The sequence below is a fragment of the Pseudomassariella vexata genome (genome assembly GCF_002105095.1).
Source record: "Pseudomassariella vexata strain CBS 129021 chromosome Unknown BCR38scaffold_2, whole genome shotgun sequence".
NCBI classification, from domain to species: Eukaryota; Fungi; Ascomycota; class Sordariomycetes; order Amphisphaeriales; family Pseudomassariaceae; genus Pseudomassariella; species Pseudomassariella vexata.
The window spans coordinates 1251977-1270681 of record NW_024467957.1 but is presented as its reverse complement, the minus strand read 5'-3'; the positions used below and the strand labels follow the sequence as shown (position 1 = coordinate 1270681).

General features: G+C 51.2%; 9 protein-coding genes across 9 annotated transcripts; 4 read left to right on the top strand and 5 right to left on the bottom strand.

The window, feature by feature from the left end:
- Window positions 1-567: 567 nt before the first annotated feature.
- Window positions 568-3905, top strand: BCR38DRAFT_420234 (uncharacterized protein). Its single transcript, XM_040859372.1, has 7 exons — window positions 568-910; window positions 968-1292; window positions 1345-1484; window positions 1543-1619; window positions 1669-1971; window positions 2023-2508; window positions 2565-3905. The coding sequence occupies exons 1-7, from the start codon at window positions 685-687 to the stop codon at window positions 3543-3545; spliced, it is 2538 nt and encodes an 845-aa protein (XP_040719801.1). The 5' UTR covers window positions 568-684; the 3' UTR covers window positions 3546-3905.
- Window positions 3906-6808: 2903 nt separating this feature from the next.
- On the bottom strand, window positions 6809-8474 carry BCR38DRAFT_333745 (uncharacterized protein; the record flags this gene model as incomplete). The annotated part of the gene is made up of 4 exons (XM_040855256.1): window positions 6809-7449; window positions 7591-7847; window positions 7908-8342; window positions 8398-8474. Coding segments are annotated over 4 exons (1410 nt in total), but the record flags the coding sequence as incomplete, so codon positions are not given.
- A 75-nt stretch (window positions 8475-8549) lies between these two features.
- BCR38DRAFT_94019 (uncharacterized protein) lies at window positions 8550-9465 on the bottom strand. The gene is made up of 2 exons (XM_040865788.1): window positions 9032-9465; window positions 8550-8915 (listed from the first exon to the last, which is right to left on the bottom strand). The coding sequence occupies exons 1-2, from the start codon at window positions 9302-9304 to the stop codon at window positions 8727-8729; spliced, it is 462 nt and encodes a 153-aa protein (XP_040719799.1). The 5' UTR covers window positions 9305-9465; the 3' UTR covers window positions 8550-8726.
- BCR38DRAFT_420229 (Emopamil binding protein-domain-containing protein) lies at window positions 9363-10872 on the bottom strand. Its single transcript, XM_040859371.1, has 5 exons — window positions 10446-10872; window positions 10356-10382; window positions 10158-10294; window positions 9866-10100; window positions 9363-9810 (listed from the first exon to the last, which is right to left on the bottom strand). The coding sequence occupies exons 1-5, from the start codon at window positions 10729-10731 to the stop codon at window positions 9680-9682; spliced, it is 816 nt and encodes a 271-aa protein (XP_040719798.1). The 5' UTR covers window positions 10732-10872; the 3' UTR covers window positions 9363-9679.
- Window positions 10873-10960: 88 nt separating this feature from the next.
- BCR38DRAFT_93970 (phosphatidylethanolamine-binding protein) lies at window positions 10961-12046 on the top strand. The gene is made up of 3 exons (XM_040865787.1): window positions 10961-11449; window positions 11536-11702; window positions 11758-12046. Exons 1-3 carry the CDS (start codon window positions 11151-11153, stop codon window positions 11907-11909), a joined length of 618 nt encoding a protein of 205 aa, XP_040719797.1. The 5' UTR covers window positions 10961-11150; the 3' UTR covers window positions 11910-12046.
- A 545-nt stretch (window positions 12047-12591) lies between these two features.
- On the bottom strand, window positions 12592-13354 carry BCR38DRAFT_333630 (Pre-mRNA-splicing factor Cwf15/Cwc15; the record flags this gene model as incomplete). Its single annotated transcript, XM_040855245.1, has 2 exons — window positions 12592-13192; window positions 13245-13354. 2 exons carry the CDS (start codon window positions 13352-13354, stop codon window positions 12592-12594), a joined length of 711 nt encoding a protein of 236 aa, XP_040719796.1.
- A 295-nt stretch (window positions 13355-13649) lies between these two features.
- BCR38DRAFT_481010 (ribosomal protein S5 domain 2-type protein) lies at window positions 13650-14583 on the top strand (the record flags this gene model as incomplete). Its single annotated transcript, XM_040863331.1, has 2 exons — window positions 13650-13813; window positions 13866-14583. 2 exons carry the CDS (start codon window positions 13650-13652, stop codon window positions 14581-14583), a joined length of 882 nt encoding a protein of 293 aa, XP_040719795.1.
- Window positions 14584-14779: 196 nt separating this feature from the next.
- Window positions 14780-15494, bottom strand: BCR38DRAFT_333042 (P-loop containing nucleoside triphosphate hydrolase protein; the record flags this gene model as incomplete). Its single annotated transcript, XM_040855189.1, has 2 exons — window positions 14780-15375; window positions 15446-15494. The coding sequence occupies 2 exons, from the start codon at window positions 15492-15494 to the stop codon at window positions 14780-14782; spliced, it is 645 nt and encodes a 214-aa protein (XP_040719794.1).
- Window positions 15495-15746: 252 nt separating this feature from the next.
- Window positions 15747-17860, top strand: BCR38DRAFT_93953 (uncharacterized protein). Its single transcript, XM_040865786.1, has 3 exons — window positions 15747-15980; window positions 16036-16302; window positions 16361-17860. Exons 1-3 carry the CDS (start codon window positions 15949-15951, stop codon window positions 17721-17723), a joined length of 1662 nt encoding a protein of 553 aa, XP_040719793.1. The 5' UTR covers window positions 15747-15948; the 3' UTR covers window positions 17724-17860.
- Window positions 17861-18705: the final 845 nt, after the last annotated feature.

Here is an 18705-nt window from a genome sequence, read left to right as displayed (position 1 = left end):
GTAACTGACTGTATCAGGTGACGGTACACGCCTCGCGCACATGGACAAGCCGTCTTCGTGCCCGGGTATGTCTGCTGATGCATATTTCCTCAAATTTGGCAAGACCTTGGTGCTAATAATGGCGCCGGTGTGCAACCCAGAGGCGTCGTCTCACCGCAACGGATATGAGAAAAACCATGATGCCACTCTCTGAGCTATAGTCTGGAGCGGATGGGTGTAGGTTGACCAGACGCCGATAGAGTGGACGGAAGGGGGCTCGACATGTGCGCGAGAGTTCTGACTTAGTAATCTTGGATACATTGCGGAGCGGATGCAGCAAGCTTCCAAACACAGCAGCCTCTTCGCAGCATTACAAAGGTCGTAAAATGACAACAATTGATTGTTGATATTTCATGTCGCGTGAAGCAGGGACAAGAACGTGAAAATTAGTGCTGAGTTGCAGGCAGAATCGTCGTTGTGATCGGGTTGGGCATTTGGTAAGATGAGTCGGTGTTCGGAGCAACTTCGTGCCGTGCCCGAGCCGAATGTCAGGCTGGACACCTCAAAGGTTTCAATGGTGCGAGTCTAAGACGTGTTGGGAGCCGCGAGGCTGAAATCCAAGCAAAAGATACCGTCGGTACACATATTCGCAATTGCGTTGTCGTAACATGAACAAGCTATGATCCGTGTTGGACCTGGATCGACATGATGCCGTTGAACGACTCGTCGACCGAATCGGCGGCAAACCCGGGAACCGGAAGCGGAGAGCCTCTAGCCTGCATTAATTGTAGAAACAGGAAATTACGTTGTGATCGAGCCAAACCCGCCTGTACCCGTTGTGCAAGGCTCAACACAGATTGTATCTATCCAGAGTCTAGAAGGAAACCAGCATTCAAGCGCAGGAACGTTAAGGAGCTCGAAGCTCGGCTAGGTACTGTCCCCCTGAACCGAAATCCGCATCAGAATACTCGGCTGATATAATCCCAAGCACAAGTCGAGGTCCTCCTGCAAGAGGCTGGCGGCAACAGAAATGCCCCCGAGGACAAGGAGAGGGCGAGGGAGGCCGAGGTTGTTGAATTTGACTTCTCTGTCCCACCCGTGCTCGAACATGTCTTCCTCGAGGGACTGGACTACACAGAGCCCATAACCCCTATTGACGGCGACCACACATTCTCGATGCCCCAGTCTTTCCCCTATGCGATGCCGTCTGCACCGTCGGATGCGCCCCGGACTTCGAGCACCCCTTTCAGCGATGAGCTCATGGGCTTGGGCATATCAGAACCACTGCCACCGTTCGAAGTAATGGAGGAGTTGTAAGTATATTGTGTTTAGAGCTGGGGGCCACATAACACTTACCTCTGGCAGGAACCGAATCTTCTTTGAGCGCCATGCACACTTCGTACCCCTCATCAATCCTACCCGTTATCTACAGGCCTTCTACTCGGCTCCGCATATGAAGCCTCCCATGTGTCTTCAATATGCCGTATGGGCTCTTGCATGTAATGGTATGAGCACCCGAAGCTTATATCAAGTATAAAATTGAACATTGACTGATGGTCCTAGGGAATGACAAGTATGGCTCGTATCACGACATCTTCTATCAGAGGGCCAGGCAGTATGCTGAAGCAGACGAGATGAAGGTGCGGCGGCAAAGTGAACTGCGGCACATACCAACGCTGACCTCCCCAGGGCTATGGCGAACATTTCATCACAGTGGCGCATGCTCAAGCCTGGTGCTGTATCGCCACTGATGAGGCAAAGTCTATGTTGTTTACAAGGGCAGCCATGAGCTCGGCCAGAACGGTGCGCCTCGTTGAGATGATGGGGCTTCACCGTCTCGACTGCCCCCCTGAAGAGATATCCCCAACTCTTCAGCCTCCAGCAGATTGGCAAGAGCTCGAGGAACGGAGACGCACCTTTTGGGGTGCATTTTGCATCGACAGCCACTGCAGCATATCCACTGGGTGGCCCAACCTTATTGATTCTTCTGAAGTATGTCCTATAAGTCTTGTATGCTAGTACCCCTATCTGATAACGTCCCAGATAACCACTCACCTGCCAGCTTCTGAGTGGGCATTTCACAGTGGTCAAGAAGCCGAGTCATGCAGAATCGATCAAGCTGTCAAGGGTTTCTCCTACTCCTCCTTCGGTGCAACTGTTCTCATCTGTCATCTCTTCAATCAGATCCTTAAACACGCTCATCGGCCCAAGCCAAACGACAACCCCGATGATTATGATTACGGAGGCTTCTGGCAGAGGCACCGTGAGATCGACAATACATTGTCTAGTGCCTTCATGTTCCTACCCTCGGGCTTTCGCATGCCTGAAAACTATCGGGACCCTACGGCTGTCCACACAAACCTGAACCTACACGCCTCGGTCATCTGCTTACACCATGCCGCCATCGACAAAATCGACAAGCATAAGCTTCCCAACAGCATCAAGAAAGCAAGCCAGGATCGCCTGCTTACCGCAGCTCAGGAGATTGTCAATATTATCAAGACGACCACCTCCGTGGACACACATCCAGTAAGTTTACGTCACCAATGGCGTGTTTTTATGGTCTACGTGCTAAATTGCCAAAGAAAAGTTCGCTGGCTGCTCTATCTCTGTACTGCGCTGCCTCGGTGTATATATACCAATGCAAGGACACGCAACCATCACCGACCAACATCGGTAACCTCGACTTCATCATCTCGGCCATGGATGCCATCGGCCGAGCACACGTCATCACTAGGGCCTTTCTAAAGCAACTCATCCTCGACATAGACCGCAACGGCATTCGTCACTTTGTCAAGTTACGGAAGCCAGACTACCTGGGGCCAAGCATCGCTGTAGGCAGTCACAACATTCCGCTCCTAGTCCGATCCAACATCTCACGACACTCAGAGATGCAGCCTCCCCTTCCTGGTCGTTTGCCCCTCGGCAATCCAAAAGGAAATGTGTCTGAGGATAGAATGGGGAAATCCGGTACTGGTTATACTCAGGACACCGAAGTGCACGAAGTCCAGTCGGGATCGTCTCCTGACCAGTCGGTTGCAAACCAAAACCTGCTCGCAAATACTTCCAGCTCAGTCCCAGGGCTTCCGCCGCGCGGGAATGATTGCGCGTGGTCCCAGAGCAGAGTATTCAGACAAACTGAGTCTTCGTCGTCAAATCCCTCTCCACCAGAGATGAGCACGACAACCAACACGACGCCTCCAGTGGATCAATACAAGCCACCGTTCGCATACAATTCTCAGTACAACCCGGACGCCCAATTTGCAGGCGTCACGCATAATCTTCCCCACCGGACCAGTTCAACAGGGATGAATCCCCAAAAGGGGGTCGATATGGGGAACAATACATTCGAAAACGTATGCACGACCGAGTTTAGAACGGCGGGCCGGGATTCAAACGCTCAAGTTCGCAGAGGGATTGATAATTGGGATATGGCTAGTGTTTGTATGCAGGCCCCGTTCAGAAACAGCGCGGTAACCGAACAGGCTCCCTGGACTATGCTCAACGGCGTTGGCGGCGTGGACTGGAGCGCTGGTCAAGGTGGCTCCAATGGGCGAGACAAATAGATGGGCGAGGGGCATGTTTGCAAGTATCGTGGCGTATGTTATTTGTGGTGTACACAAACAGGGCTGAGGTCGATCATGGTTTAACGCAGCGAATGATGACTCACGTTGATTATTGGATGGCCTGGCTAGCGAATAGATCACAACATGGGGTATAATATTAGATGATCTGGCTGCGCGGATAGATGGATGAATGTAACTTGACTGAGCCACTAAATACTCTAATCTGCTCTTGGAAAGAATTAGATATACCTATAATTTATACGGTGGGGGGTTTATTAATTCTTACGTACTGTTCTATGCAAGCCTACGGCTTATGAGGACATTGGCTTAATAGGCCTTTAATCTATACGATAATACTCCTAACAGCCTAAACTACTCTCTAGGGAGCTATAATGAAGTTACTATATAGGGATAACCCTTTCACTTTTGTCGTTTTATACCCCTAAACTCTAGATTTACTTATCCTTCGAAGTTCTAAGTTACCTGTGTTACAGGTGATCACTGATATAGACACTACTCCTTGGTAGCAATTCCCGTACCAACTAGATAGGTAGCTAAGAATAGCTATCCTGTCTAGCTTAGTAGTAACCCCTTTAGTTTAGGTCCCTTTTTAGGACCTCTCTGTTAAGGTCGTAGTATAGGGTCAGGTAGATGGAATGTTGTTGCACGAAGGCCCGAGGCTAACCTTTGGGGAATCGTGAGATCTAGTCTAGTATAGGGGTGCTAGCTCGCAAGGGCTAACAACCCTGTCAACCCCAGAATGGCACGGATGGAACCGTGGCACTCGCTTTTTCTAGTATATATACCTTGGTAGAGATCAAGTGCGCTGTAGTCTTACAGCCATGCGCTGTGTCGTCTCTCTGTTCTATATGCTTTACTAGGGTTTTAGGTATACATATAGAGAGCCTACTTTCTCTCATAGGGCACAAAAGTGTCTTTTAGGCCAAAGTGTAGCGATCCTTCAGAGATTCTTCTATATCTGGTACCTACCCCTATAGATATAACCGCCTGGACTCGCAATCACCCTTCCATAACTTCTGCGCCAGTGGCTCTATGTGGCATTGACATGCTAAGGGAGATCGGGATCGTTGCTTAGCAGCTCACTCAATCTGGCTGTTTCCTCATGGATGTGTGCTGTGCTACACGTTACGTTGTTCAATAGTCGAAATCTCGAAAACTAATAATAATAATGCCCATACCTCAAACCTTGCAACCTACGTCTCCAACACGAAGGAACTGGATGAGCCTTCCTTTTTTGCTTCATCCTCCCACTTCAACGAAACTACCGGGGCAAGATTCATGATAGATGGCGACTATCTCCATTGAATTGGCAAGCATCCAGCGCAGATCATTAGGCAATACTTGCATGGGCTGAACGTCACCAGTGACTTTTTCAAGCGTCGGGGCTGAATCCAGTTTCGCAGCAGGAGCGGGATCGCCCTCGCACATCAAGTTCATGACCTAATTAAATTTTATCTGTCATCTGTCGTCTAGGTATATTTTCAGCATATCATGAAGTCGGTCCTCTCGAGTCCAGTAAATTGATTTTGTTAACTATCGAGAAAGACGTCTTGTTTATTGAAAGCAGTATTAACCCCGGTCCCAACAAACCATCACGGGCGACTCGCGGCGACTGGGAGGAATTCAAGCCTCTCATCATCCATCTCTACCAGACCAAAACCCTCAAACAGTCGAAGGAGCACAAGAAACTAGAGCACAGCTTCCACGCCACGTAAGTTCTCCTTTATACACCAACCCATTCACCCAACAGCAAGTCTGGACTTACACCTGACGGACTAATCAGGAAGCGCATGTATAAAACGCGTTTCAAGTACTAGGGCGTCGACACCAAGAATTACCGCGGTCCCAAGCCCACACAATCTGGCAGCTCAAGCCGCAGCGGGAAATCGAGTTCGGCAAAGCCTCCGAGTTTTTTCTCCGGGGCCAGCCGGTAGACATGGCTCGCGTTGAGCAGTGTATTCGAAGTCATGGTGGTGCGAACATCTGCGGGAATTGTCCTGGAACGGAGGCTGTTATCCAAGATCTAATCTGTCACACACCGTCACCTGCCGCGCCATTGCGGCAACCGACAGAACTCGAGTTGCGCAGCCATTTGCAAGGCCTTATCTGGGACTATTATGACGGGTGCTTCTCGTCGCGGCGATGGAACGTCGGCAGGACGTTTGGGGAGCTGGTTGGTTAAGAGGAGGACGATGTGGAGGCCAGGTGGCCGCTCCAGATGGCCTTCGACCTTGGCCACCACTTTAGGGTGGCGAACGACCTGCTGGAAGCGAATAAAGTCGAAAGAACAAGAAGGCTTTCGAGTTGCTGGATTTGTGTTTTGGGAACCTCCACCACTTCCTAAGGTATCAGATTCCGACTCTTCTGAATATTGTGCTCGGCTTTCGACACGTTATGTTTCCGCAAACGGTCTGATCTGAAGTTGCAACTAATGGTAGAGAGTGGCCTTATTTAGAGAAGCAATGAGAGCGCAGTCGAGTAAATGGGCAGATACTGGCATTACCACAACGCTACATCCGCCAGGGATCCGAATATATGCACGGCGCCCATCACCCTTTAACACTCATCCCAGCCCAGATCTACGACTTCATTTGTTTCTGTCCAAGTCCGCAGCAGAATCGTACCGTGTTGCAGAGATTAGAAGGCCACTCCCGTGACAGTCTTGTGACGCATCTCCACGACAACTTAAGAGCCGGCTTCGAGGTTCAGACAATGGCCTTGCCTCAATCAGAAATTGCCTGAGCCTGTAGAGACGGTGTATATAAGGAAACAGTTCCTCGTCAGACCTGGCGTCGGCAATTTGTCGCCAATGGTGCGCTTGAAGTCACAATTTCACTTAGCCTTATCTCTGCACGACCTAGCCGAGTACGGGGGATCTGCGACGATAGTCCAAGCCATGTTTGATGATCCGCTGCTGGGCGAGCTCGATTTGACGTGGACCAGGGCCGAGACCTATATACTAGCTGGGCGTTTAACAGTTGTCGAAGGCCGGTTTGAAGAGGCAAAGAAGATGATTTGGACATTGTGCGACTTCTTCGAGGAGTACTGGCCCCTCATTTTATGGGATTGTCGTAAGATTGTGGAACGAAAAGGAATGGTTCCTTCGAAGCTGGGAAAAGGAGGATGAGGAGAATGCGTTGCAGAACGAGAGGGCAAGAAGGCTTCAGCAGAGAGCCCAGGACATGGCATGGCATCGCTGATCTTGACATCTGCTTGTGGTACTGGTGACATATCGAGCCACTCTAGGGTACAGGCACCAAGGGATTTGTATCCAAGTTCCAGTCGAAGTCGTCCATGAAGCTCCAATCGATATTCGCCAATGGATCGGCGCCAGGCAATGAAATGGCAGTATCACTGCCTTCAGCTGGAGGGGGCTGGCTTTTTGGCCTCGCCTCGTCCGTTTCATTCTTCCAGCGTCTTATGCAATCGAAAGAAACGTTGGCTCCCAACCGATGCGAAAAAGCCGACACTGGCTCCTCATGCCACTTGGTCTGGCGCGCACTCCAGACAGACTCCAGTATATTGGCTAATCGCGCTGGAAGATCAGTTTCTACGATCATACACCCACGAAATACCGCAATTGCGTCCGTTATGGATTGGTCTGCATCTTTGATGGCGACGAAGTCTCTGTAAGACGAGCGCACGACCTTGGAGATGATGCAGGTGGCATTAAGGATGTTTCGAAAGTAAAACTGGGGCAGGTGTTTAAGGAACCGCAGCTGTTGCTCTAAATCCAGTGAGGCTCGGATGACTGTTTGAGCTGTGGTATACGCTCGTAAAATGTTTCGTTTCAGACCCTCCGCATGGTGACCAGGCAGCGGAAGCAGGTAATAAGTTTGGATCTCGAGCTGTACCATTAGGGCGTTGAAACGATCCAGACAATCTACGAAAGTCAGTACTCTGGTCAATTTCGAAAGCCAACGGAGTTCAGCAGAAAACCAGGTCAAGTAAGATGAAGACTGGAGGTGTAAGATCCATCTCGGAGGACTCCTGACCAGGATGGATAGGATGGTATTGTACGTACCAGAACGTTCCGAGCAAATAAGTCTCCGAATAGCGTCAAACTCCTCTTCTAACTGTTCAACGATGTGGAGAGAGACGCCGCGGGTCTCATCCATACACACCGTCATGGTTTTGCTCAATCGGTTAGAGAACTTCTGACACTCGAGCATCACGCGGAAATTCGATGGAACCTGGAACGACGTATTTCCATCGATAACATTTTGCACAGCTTGGTTGAACAAGCAACCAACAGGCGGTAAGCCCATAGAGGTCGAGACTCTGGACGATTTGGGTCAATTTTGCCCCTAAAGTTATGAAATGAGAAGAGCCTGTACATACCTCTGTGCTGTGATATTATAACCGGCCCATGTATATCCGGCCTCTTCGTCCGTAAAGTTGTTCTGGAATATCCCGAAGCAGAATTCGGGGTTGTGCCCCTTTCCCGTGTGAATACCCAATAGTAGTGACGCATTCATGATTGCACCTGAAAATATAGCAGTCGGATCATTGGCGATCCGCGTATCGGGAAAGGACCATACAGAGGCCAGTATGAGTGCATTGATTGAGCTCATGGAAAGGGGTATAGTGGTGACGGCCGAAAAGAGCAGTTGCCGGACATTTTCCAGAAGAAACGGCAGAACCAGCTCGTTCTTGGCATAGCATCGGCAAGCTATCAACATGATAGTCCAGAAAAGGACGTTGCCAGATTCGTAGCACTTGTTTGGGTCTCGTTGCCGTACAACGGGCATGTAGGAGTGGTAATGCTCAAAATATCTACCAACGTTCCGTCAATCAATCGCCGCACAGGCCCCGTGTTTCTTTGACTTACTTCTCGAAATAATAATCAATGTCAGGTCCTGAGAAAGGCTGTGACCCAAGAGCACGGGGCAGGCTCGGTTCAACAGTCGAATCACCCACAATAGTCGTTGCAGCCGGTGTTTGGATAGTTGAGGGGACAGAGACGGCCACTCTGCCCGTACTCGGAGAAACCAATGCAGCGATAGGTCCAGGGGCGACATGGTCTCTGAATGAGGATGTAGGCTGGGAAAATGTGACGGGTGTTTGAATAAGGACTTGACTCGGGGCGTTGACCGTGCCGACTGTTTGTTTGATGGTTTGAATTTCCTGTGCCAGCTCATCGATCTTGCTGCTATGGGGTTAGATGCAAGTGAGATGGGCTGGATGGAGCATACCCGCGAGATATGATATCTCAAACTGTCTGCTCCAGGCTAAAACTTGCCTTTTTCGGCTTATTCTCTTATGAGTCTTGTCTACTACACAGTCGAGCCCGAGCTTCACGCAGCGCTGGCATGGCTGATTCGGTTGGAGACTGGGGTTGCAGCGGACCTAGAATAGTCAGCCAAGTGACGTATAAAGTCCGATGCCGTTGCACGACGTGTATCAATGGACCGAGCAAGTTTCAAGTGAGAGAGATGTTGAGATGAGTACGGTCTGGTACATGCCTTTGCGTCTCTGCAAGTGTTGCAAGCCGTGTTGCGTTTGATCCGACCCGGCCCCGGTTGCTGAACGGGGAGAGTGACTGGACTGTCGGCCATCCCACCAACCGGGACGACGACAGGTGCATATAGAGTCTGGCCGCTTCTGGTGTGTTCCGGGTTCAGAGGGTGTCGAGCGTTTCCGGTTACCCTTGTGCATGCCGCACGGAACAGACCAAGAACCTGAAAGCTCGGCAGGTTGTACAAATGAAGAGAGCGCTGACGAGAAACAACGTCCATCGGGTATTGCCAAACTTCGGCTAAGTCGGGGACATAAACTTGAAGCCAGCCAATGAGGTAGCTACCAGGGTTGCTAAGCACGCTAGGGCAATCAGTACTACAGGGTCATGGCCTTTCTCTTAGAAGGAAGTGCGAACTAAACAACCCATGGCTCGTTGATTCCTCGTTGATTCCACGACAAAGTAAATAGAAGCAACGTGTCTTCAATGTCTCGTGGTTGGCAGTTGAATCATGATAGGCTCTTGGACCCAGATTTTGAGATTCTCTCGATTATGTAGCCTTCCTGACGTAGAGGTATGTGACGAGATTCTGACAGGTTTAGTTATTCGTCTTTGCCCTTCGGAACCGAGACCGGCGTTACCCGAACTGGCCATCTCACCGCGCCTTCCTAGACTCCTTCACCACCTCAGGCCCTTGCCGCGCTTGAAACCCCTGAAGTCCGACCTTGATGGTGTTTAGGATTTTCAGTTTCCTTGCAATCGTCCTAATGCTGCCTCCCAGCAAGACTTTACGACGAATCAGTCGACATGCCCTCATTTGAAACTTATCGCAAACACTCACTTGTCGGTATGATGGCCCAGGGGAGATTGAGGCCGACGTAGTATACCCAGAAATATAGAAACTCAGGTCGACTGTGTGACCTGCCCGAGAAGTGCGTCTCAATCAGGCTGGTTGCGTAGTACAAGGCAACACCGTACAGGTGCCCGATGCACATGATGATCTGTAGCGGGTGTCGTAGGTAACTGTCCGTGACTATGCAGACAGCGCATGCAAAGCACAGAGGACCCCAGACGAACTATTCGTCTCGCATTAGTCCAGACTGAGCTGAAGATTGAGCAAATTTGGTACTCACGACAGTGATGCTCTCAACACTCAACATGAAAGGATCGGATGTGAGGTACCGGGAATCCGAAAGTGCATACTCCTTCCATAGTTGCGCGAAGAGATGCTGCGAAGATGCGACGGATGTGTGGTTGAGGACGAAGTACCCTGGTTGAGTTGTCCATCAGAATGGCGCTTCCGCTATCATATGCCTGAAGTATAAACTCACCTTCAAAGAAGACGTGAAGCGAACCGCCTTAAGAAAGTGATCAGTATGGGTCTCACAACACGATGAGTAGGCCAAGACAACGTGTCTTACAGAGGACGAACCAGCAGAACACAGCCAAGCTGCTTTTCGTCAACTTTGGATGGAATCTCAAAGCTAGCGTGCTGGTACCAAGAAGAACGCCACCCAGCATAGAACCGAGACCTGCAATAAGTACCAGCACTGGAAGCGAATTCGACGCATAGTCCGGGATGGTCACCCCTAGGGGGTAATAGGGGTGAATCGATGAGAAGGTCTGCGCTTGCTTCATGATGGGTGGTGTGTCCGGTTCTTGGCCGGCTCGCCACCATGTCCACACAGGCCTCGAGCTTACGTCCATCAGACGGGTATAATAGACTTATGACCCAGTTTCACACCTGAAGACAGATTCAAGTATCGGGGTTTGGCACCGTTTACTAGGTCTGGAAACAGTTGGTGGCCAGAGTTGGTTTGCTGACTTTTTGCTGGACGATCATTGCGCTTCCCAGATTGAGCCACAGGACGTTACGACGCTAAGGGTTACCCGTAAGTCACAGCGCATTGTGGAACATTGGCCGCTTCGGCTTCCAAATCCAAGTGTCGGCCCAACACACACAATAAGTTCGACCTGCTAAGGCCGCAAGTGCTGCGAGCCTGATAATCATGACTTCAATTATTAATTCCTCCAGGCTGTGATTGTATTGTAACCAAATCGTCGTTCATCCAAATCTATCGACGCCAAGACATTGTGTACCTCACGAACTTGAGCATCAACCAAACATGCTACCAATCGTAGAAGTCACTCTAGCGTGGCTCTTCAAGAACGCCAAGGGCCGCGACGCCAAAGCATTTCAAACCGGTCCCGCGTTCGCTGATTTCGCCGAACCCACTGTCGAGATCACCTCCACGGACTGCGGCCCCACCAACGCCCACCTCGGCGTGGAGTATACAGCCGACGGCGCGGGCAAGGCGCCGGCGTTGAGCTGGACACCACCGCCTGCCATCGCGGCTCAGGTCAAGGAGTGGTTGCTCGTGTCTGAGGATCCCGATGCGCCCTTGTCTACTCCTATTGTACATGGGTAAGTCATTTAATTTAAGCCTAATCCTAACTAAAAGTCGGATTTCTTGCGTTGCGATTTGGTTCTCGATCCTGATATGGAGAAAGACTCTTCGGCGGCATCGCCGCGACGAAGACCAGTGTGGAAGCAAAGGACTTCGAGATCGAGGATAAGAGCAAGGCACTCTTGAAGGGTGGATTCCACTATGGCAAGACGTGGCATAGTGTGCCGTACGTGCCCCCGCGGCCACTCATGAACCACGGACCTCACAGATGTAGGTTGGTTTTCAATTTATACCCCATCGTTCATATGAGCTGATTTTGTACTAGACTTCTTCACAATCATCGCGTTAAAAAAGCCACTCGATACAGCGCTGCTCAACTCCAAAGCGACGACCAGAGAACAGATTGCAGATGCGATTGTTGGGAAGGTGCTGGGCTGGGGCATTTGGGTTGGAAGTTGTGAGAGAGTTTGGAAATAGGGCGACACTAAAAAGGCAATTTAACCTTATATTAAACACGATGGAGTTGATTACGAGTCTGCTCGTGGCAATGGTGGCTTAGATGGGCACCTTGATGGAAGAGTATAGAGACTGCGACGAACTAACAAATTTCGTGAGTAAGAATAAGTCCTGCCAATTAGTCATAATAACAGCTCGTCTATTTCAGCATTTGTATGGTATAAATTGCCCTATAGTCGGAAGTACCAAGGGGAGCCCCTATATTTAAGAGCATTATGCTGTCGTATCCTCTTTATGCTATTGTTCTGGATCAAATATGGCAGAAGTCCAAGCTGGTTCCGCAGTACAATTCATAATATCGGAGAATTCAGAAGATTTCGTTGCCAGCAATGCTTTACGAACCCGGTCGTAAGAGCCCAACCTCCAAGAGCAAACTTCTTTAAAACTTTCGTAAGTTTTGCAGCCCCCATAGTTTCTTCCATAACGCATTTGGGCGAATGTCGGCAAGTTAAGGCCACAATTTAGTTGGCCACAGTGATGATAGTGCCCTTAACCACCGGTGCTAGGGGTCTAGCAAATTAGAAGGCGTATCCAGTCCTAGCTTTCGGTGTCAATTCGAACAGAGGCGTGAGAACCGATGTATCGAGTTGTGTGGCCGTGATGAATGCTGCCGATTCCAAGTACCACATCTCGTAAGTCGAATTCATCTGACGTATTTGCTCATGAACCGCTTGTGGAAGTCAGACCGCAAGAGATCATTAATGAACTCCTTCTTCTTTCCTTTATCGTCCGTTCCCCTAGCCTGGTTCTTGAACACCACATCGTCATCCCACCGCCTCTTCATATTGAAATTTTGCTTGTTCAACAGCGGGTTGCCCAAAGCGATGTCGCGCTCGCGTTCCTCCTGTTCCACCGCAGCGCGTTCCCATTCCTCCTTCTCGCGCTTCTCGGCCCGCTCGCGGCGGATTTTCTCCAACTCGCGCTGCAGCTCCGCTTGCTCGTCCTCTTCGTCACTATCGTCGTCACTACCTTCCGCTTCTTCATCCGAATCATCTTCTGAATCGGCGTCTATGTCCCGTGTTTCCTCTAATATGCGCCGCCGTTTTGCTTCGGAGTCCTCCTCACCATCCGCTTGCGAAGTCAACTCCAAAGGTCGCTTAGTGTTGCTGAAGGCTGGTGCGGTCTCGCTGGAGTCGGGCAGCGCGCCGCCGTTCTGCTTGGCGAAGTGGGCGGCCTCGGCGGCCAGAAGCTCTGCTCGTAGATCACGGACGTCCTTATCGGCATCTCCACCCTGTCCAGGTTGTCTATAAAGGATCAGTGATATCGTTGGCTGGAAGTAGATACGACATAGCATACCGGAACTTGAGATTCTTGTGTGCAGGAAGGAGTCTTTGGTGGTAAGCGGGCCCTCGTTGTGCTTCCTTCCCGCGAGCGGGATCAAATGTGGGTCTGTGTGCTGTGGTCATTGTCGATTTTGTGTATTTGCGGATGTAAGTTTCAGGAGCGGGTGAAAAGGCACGATTGTCAAAGTGATATTGATGTTAACCGGGATGTGGTTGAAGATATGAAGATATTCGCCTCAAGGTGCCCAGGAGGCTGAAAGTCGGTGTTTTAAGCAGCCGATGTTGCAGGGGATAGCAAGTCACCGCTCGGCAGAATTTCTTGGACGTGTAGGAAGCTACGAATGATGCAACACCCCACCATTCCACCCGAAATGCGATCAAGACCGATCTCGAAAACCGACACATTTCACGGTTAACCATGCCTCGAGAGGCCGAACCCTCCCTCAATGAGAAGGCCTTCGTGGTTGAAGCCCTTAAAAAAGACCATCGACTAGACGGGCGCGGATTGGACCAGTACCGACCGCTGGATCTCAAATTTGGCGATCAATATGGAGTGACAGAGATCACATTAGGCAAGACGAGGTGAGCGCGGCTCAGTCCTGGTGTCAAAAGTTGCGTTCTGACCGGGTTGCAGGATACTCGCGAAAGTATCAGCCGAAGTAACTGTCCCCTACGCCGACCGACCCTTTGAAGGCATCTTCACAATCACAACGGAACTCAGCCCCATGGCATCGCCAGCCTTCGAAGTCAACCGACCAACAGAGTCGGAGGTTCTGCTTTCGCGGTTGATAGAGAAGACAGTACGCCGTTCGAACGCCTTGGATACCGAGTCATTATGTCTTGTTGCGGGGCAGAAGTGCTGGTCTATAAGAGTCGACCTACACGTCCTCTCCCACGACGGAAACCTGATTGACGCATCTTGTTTGGCTGTGGTTGCGGCACTGCGACATTTTAGAAAACCCGATACGAGCATGGAAGGCGAGACATTAACGGTTTACACGCCGGCAGAGAGAGAACCAGTACCCCTGAGCTGGCTGCATTCGCCATTTTGCATCACCTTCAGCTTCTACGGGGAGGAGGGAGAGATCACGCTGCTAGACGCAACGTTGTTGGAGGAGCAATTGAGGGTCAGCAGCTGCACAATCAGCCTCAACAAGCACGGAGAGATATGTCAAGTGGCCAAACTGGGCGGTACGCCTGTGGAGGCAGTGTCGCTGCTCCAATGCGCAAACCTTGCGGTGCAGCAGGTCAAGGTGTTTTCGACGTTTCTAGATCAGAAACTCGCCGAGGATTCTAAGCATAGAGATAGAGGTGGCCTATTAGCCGAACTGTCTGCAGAAAACGCGAGATAGCAGTTGCTGCTTGGAACATAATTTGCAAAATGAGATACCCACCATCTTCGCGTCTTGAAAACATGTCACCGTCCCAGATGACTGTGACCAGATCTAAAAGTATGAACGCAGCTCTCAACGCCCGGTCCGGAACGCCGCTTCTATGTAGCTGGGAATGCGACCGTCGTGAAAAAGCCTCCACAGCCATGTTCGGACGCTACCGCATGACCGGCGGCCGCGACTCCTTATTCCACTTCACTCTACTCCTGATCCAATCGATGGCCTCACTAACCCCGGTCCCCGTCAAAGCACTGACAGGCAAGACCCTCGAGTCACGTATACTGCTAGCCTTCTCTCCCTCAAACACCTTCTTGACCAGCCCCTCCTTGATTCGCACAACCTCGACACAGTCCTCGCGATCCTGCTTGTTGGCGAGAATCAGCAAGGGCACGCCCTCGGTCTCGCTATTCTGCAGCACGTCCTCGAGCACGAGATGGCACTCGTCCAAGCGGCCATGCTGGTCCTGATCGGCCTCGAGCAGCCCATCCCCAATGTCGGTGCTGTCGATGATGAAGACGATGGCGTGGCAGCTCGCATAGTAGCTCTGCCACAGCTTGCGTAGGCTCAGCTGCCCGCCCACGTCCCAGATCTTCAGGTACATGTCAGGCAGTGTCAAGGTCGACACGTTCTGGCCTACCGTCGGTACGGTTTTGAGTTTGGGGTCTGGCCGTTCGGGAAGGAAGAGCGATTTTGTTTGTTCGTGGAAGGTTGTCTTGCCTGCATTGTCAAGGCCGAGGAGGATCACCGAGTACTCTAGGAGTAGCACGTTAGTGGGTTGTCGACTGCAAGCAAGGTAGCGAATAAGTGATGGGGCGAAACAAACCCTCCTTGCTGGTCGCGAGCCGGTACAGGCCCTTGGCCAGGTGATACATGTTGTATCAGAGGTATCGGGCGTTGGGGTTGGGATGGTATAGCGCCGGAGTTCAAGATGGGCGGGTTGCAAGCGGGTTGGAATTGGCGACTTGTTATAATCGGAGCTTTGTTATCGGGGCCGAGTGGGGTTCAACAGCTTCCGACTTACCATAGCACAATGCCGTTCATGGGTAGCGTTGCTAATTGAACATGGCAGGGTGGAATTTAGGCGGTTGCGGCCAACCATGCCAGCCGAAACAGTCAAGTAGCAAGCAAGCAACGTCATAATATTATGATAGTGCCGCCGCCTCATTTACGCGTGAGCGATCCAACTACGCGTTTGGGAGCTTCACATCCCAGTTTCGGTTTTGGAGCTCCAAAGCTTTCAAACTTGCCGACTTTACAACCTCATTAAACCCAATTATCACAACCTCGCACTGCTAGTAGTCACACATCTAGGGCAAAGAGCACATCATGGCTCCCGTTGAGATGAATCACGAGCCGAGGTAAGTTTGTCTTCAAGCTCATCTGTAGAGCACCGATAGTAATCCATCGCCTTAGCTATATGGCGCTGGCAGTCACGTTGGCTCATCTTGGTCTGATTGTATACTTGACCTATTCCGTCGGTGCGAGCCTGTATACATCGTATAGGTCACTGCCCCCCTCGCAAGACACGCGACAGCGCCTGTCACAACGAGTGAAACTGGTGCCTGTCTTCGTTGGACTTTCTGCTGTGGCCCTCTCACTCGCGACGTACTCTTCAATCGGCTACGCTACTTTGTCTTATAAGACCTGGGCTGATGAGAGAGGCGTCGACCTTCCTGAACAGTAAGTGCTGTCAGACTTTCATATGCATTGTTCATGGCAACTAACGAATGAGATGTAGCTTCATTGGTGAAAAGGGCTTCTTCTCAGACACCAAGAACTCCAGCCAGATTTACCTAACACGATGGTTGAATGACACACCGGTTTACTACGATGCTCTGGAAATTATCGCAGAGAAGGCGCGAAGGTTCTGGTGGGGACAACAGATTGACCTTGCGACCGTCACCTGGAGTATGCTGCTCGCAATCGAGGGCCGCCGAAGACGCGTCCCTCTTCTCTCAGCGTTCATGGGACTAGCACACCTCGTCAATCTTTCCTTTGCTCAGAACCTCTTCTATCTCGCCTTACTTCTCACGCCTTCACCAATCCCATCCGGTCAGGACGACCTCAAACTCCCTGTTGCTCCTCTCGCCTCACGTTGGGAACGCATCCGCAATACGCTCATGCCGCCAAAGCCAGACAACTGGTGCCCTCACCCAGCCTTATATCTGGCAACCCTTTCCCTCAACTTTACTGCCGTGTTCCTCTTGCCATACGCTGTAGAAAGGCCATCATTCGTAACAGTCGTGCTTTTAACGAGAGCCTCAACCTTCATGCCACTCCTGATACCCAAGGTTGTACCCGCGAAATGGGGCACCGTCCACGCTCACCCACACAATGCATACAGCTCCTTCACCGGTCTCTTCCGGTTCATCTCCGTCGCATCTTTCATGCTTCACGCAAAGGCTAGTTTCTTGGGATTGTCATACAATGCACCAGACTCGCACGTCCATCGTCACAGCCGCTTCATACCTTGGGACGTCGAGAAGCGATCCACCTGGGAGCGCGGCACAACTGCTCTTGGTAAGGTGCTAGGATCTACAAGCGACCATCCAGTCGTTGCTGCAGTGGGATGGGATGCCCTAATTTGCGCCCTAAGCCTCGGCTTGTGGGCAGCTGTACGAAACGCCGATGTTCAGGATATCGTCACATCAATCGTCCCCTTCCATAAATCACCCGCATGCCAATCAGCTGCCCCCAAAGAAATCACGTCAAAATCAACCATGAAGCGCGAGCTCGATGTTACAACGGAATCCTCGGAACCCGAAGGGCAAATAACGCTCCGCCGCCAGGCCCGTCACAAGCCTCGCGTTGCTAGCGTCGCGAGCGTCGCCAGCTCCAGTGAGGAAGTTGCAGCGCCTACTCCGCGAAAACGTGGCCGGCCGAAGAAGAAGCAGCCGGCGTCGGAGCCAGGATCGGAACCTGTTGCTGAGCAAGCGTATAAGCCCACAGCCAAAGAAGCTCGGGATGCGCTTGAGGGAGACGTCCTGCCGCCCGAGGAGCTGGACTGGGAATCAGCTGCTCTTACTTGGGGTTTGTCAGCTCTTGGAGGACTGGGTAGTGCGTCGGCTGGTGTGTTTGGCGGGGAGTGCATTTCGAGATGAAAAAGGATGAACCCCATTCACGAATCAAGTGGCAGGTGATATCTGTTTGAGGTTTCGGGGACATTGGAGTTTGGAGTCGGTTGGTTAGGGCTTCTCGGGGCATATTGGATGGATAGCAGTCGCCCAAGGACCGAGGGCTGCATTGGCACTACCATGGAGACGTCTCGCTGCTTTTGCTACTATTTACCCACAGGACCTCCTAAATTCCGAGATTTAGGTATCTGGGAATCTATATTGAACATGCACAGGCCTGCGCTGTGGATAGTTTCCGTCGCTACCATTGAGAAAGGTAATTGTCCGCTGGCTTGCTATTGAGCGAGACGACCATTGCCCCGGCCCCCCTGTTCCTCCACCAGCCGAAGGTACTGTCCCTCATGACACTACTCGTATGTTCAGTTACTCCCAGAGTGTCGTGAGTATTGCGACTGGTCGTTGGTCGCGAAAGCATGCCTATGTAACCATACCGGTAAGGGCATGCCTTGCCTCAGGTACACATAGCACCTCAAGGTCGTAGTTGCACCCATAGGGATACCACAAATGGGGAGGGTCACCAAATCATGTAAAGGTTACCAGTTTTGTCGATTTTTTTAAGCAGCAGGCTGTCGTAGTTGCCATTAAGTATTACATGCCTAGTTTGCGAATATCATACTCAAAAGCCGTACAAAGAACGCGCTCGTACACCGCCAAACCCCCTTACAACCGGGGGCCCTATTATCCCTAAGTTCCATCCGTAGCAGCCGATCCTTTTGCTTCTCTTATACAAAAAATAACAACTCAACCGCTATGCACGCAGTTCAGTAGCTGCGTTGCTCTCATAGGATCGATGTCAGCAAGTGTATGCATGAGTCCCCTCTTTCAGACTGGGCCGCGATGGTCCTGGACACCATATCGAGCGAGTAACGCTTGACCGCTCCTTCAACGCCGATTCCGCCAATGAGTTAAGCGATTCAACTCACTATCACACGCCAAATCTCTCGATAGA

What these genes read in the sequence shown, in the direction of transcription:
- BCR38DRAFT_420234 (XM_040859372.1), top strand. Translation starts at nt 685, where the DNA reads ATGATGCCGTTGAACGACTCGTCGACCGAATCGGCGGCAAACCCGGGA. An exon ending in GGAGCTCGAAGCTCGGCTAG is followed by an intron (nt 911 to 967) that starts GTACTGTCCCCC and finishes TATAATCCCAAG; the next exon opens with CACAAGTCGAGGTCCTCCTG. An exon ending in ATGGGCTCTTGCATGTAATG is followed by an intron (nt 1,485 to 1,542) that starts GTATGAGCACCC and finishes TGATGGTCCTAG; the next exon opens with GGAATGACAAGTATGGCTCG.
- BCR38DRAFT_94019 (XM_040865788.1), bottom strand. Translation starts at nt 9,304, where the DNA reads ATGGACGTTGTTTCTCGTCAGCGCTCTCTTCATTTGTACAACCTGCCG. An exon ending in ACACTTGCAGAGACGCAAAG is followed by an intron (nt 8,916 to 9,031) that starts GCATGTACCAGA and finishes TGACTATTCTAG; the next exon opens with GTCCGCTGCAACCCCAGTCT.
- BCR38DRAFT_420229 (XM_040859371.1), bottom strand. Translation starts at nt 10,731, where the DNA reads ATGGACGTAAGCTCGAGGCCTGTGTGGACATGGTGGCGAGCCGGCCAA. An exon ending in GTTCTGCTGGTTCGTCCTCT is followed by an intron (nt 10,383 to 10,445) that starts GTAAGACACGTT and finishes CACTTTCTTAAG; the next exon opens with GCGGTTCGCTTCACGTCTTC. An exon ending in GTGTTGAGAGCATCACTGTC is followed by an intron (nt 10,101 to 10,157) that starts GTGAGTACCAAA and finishes CGAGACGAATAG; the next exon opens with TTCGTCTGGGGTCCTCTGTG.
- BCR38DRAFT_93970 (XM_040865787.1), top strand. Translation starts at nt 11,151, where the DNA reads ATGCTACCAATCGTAGAAGTCACTCTAGCGTGGCTCTTCAAGAACGCC. An exon ending in TCTACTCCTATTGTACATGG is followed by an intron (nt 11,450 to 11,535) that starts GTAAGTCATTTA and finishes ATATGGAGAAAG; the next exon opens with ACTCTTCGGCGGCATCGCCG. An exon ending in GAACCACGGACCTCACAGAT is followed by an intron (nt 11,703 to 11,757) that starts GTAGGTTGGTTT and finishes ATTTTGTACTAG; the next exon opens with ACTTCTTCACAATCATCGCG.
- BCR38DRAFT_93953 (XM_040865786.1), top strand. Translation starts at nt 15,949, where the DNA reads ATGGCTCCCGTTGAGATGAATCACGAGCCGAG. An exon ending in GAGATGAATCACGAGCCGAG is followed by an intron (nt 15,981 to 16,035) that starts GTAAGTTTGTCT and finishes CCATCGCCTTAG; the next exon opens with CTATATGGCGCTGGCAGTCA. An exon ending in GGCGTCGACCTTCCTGAACA is followed by an intron (nt 16,303 to 16,360) that starts GTAAGTGCTGTC and finishes AATGAGATGTAG; the next exon opens with CTTCATTGGTGAAAAGGGCT.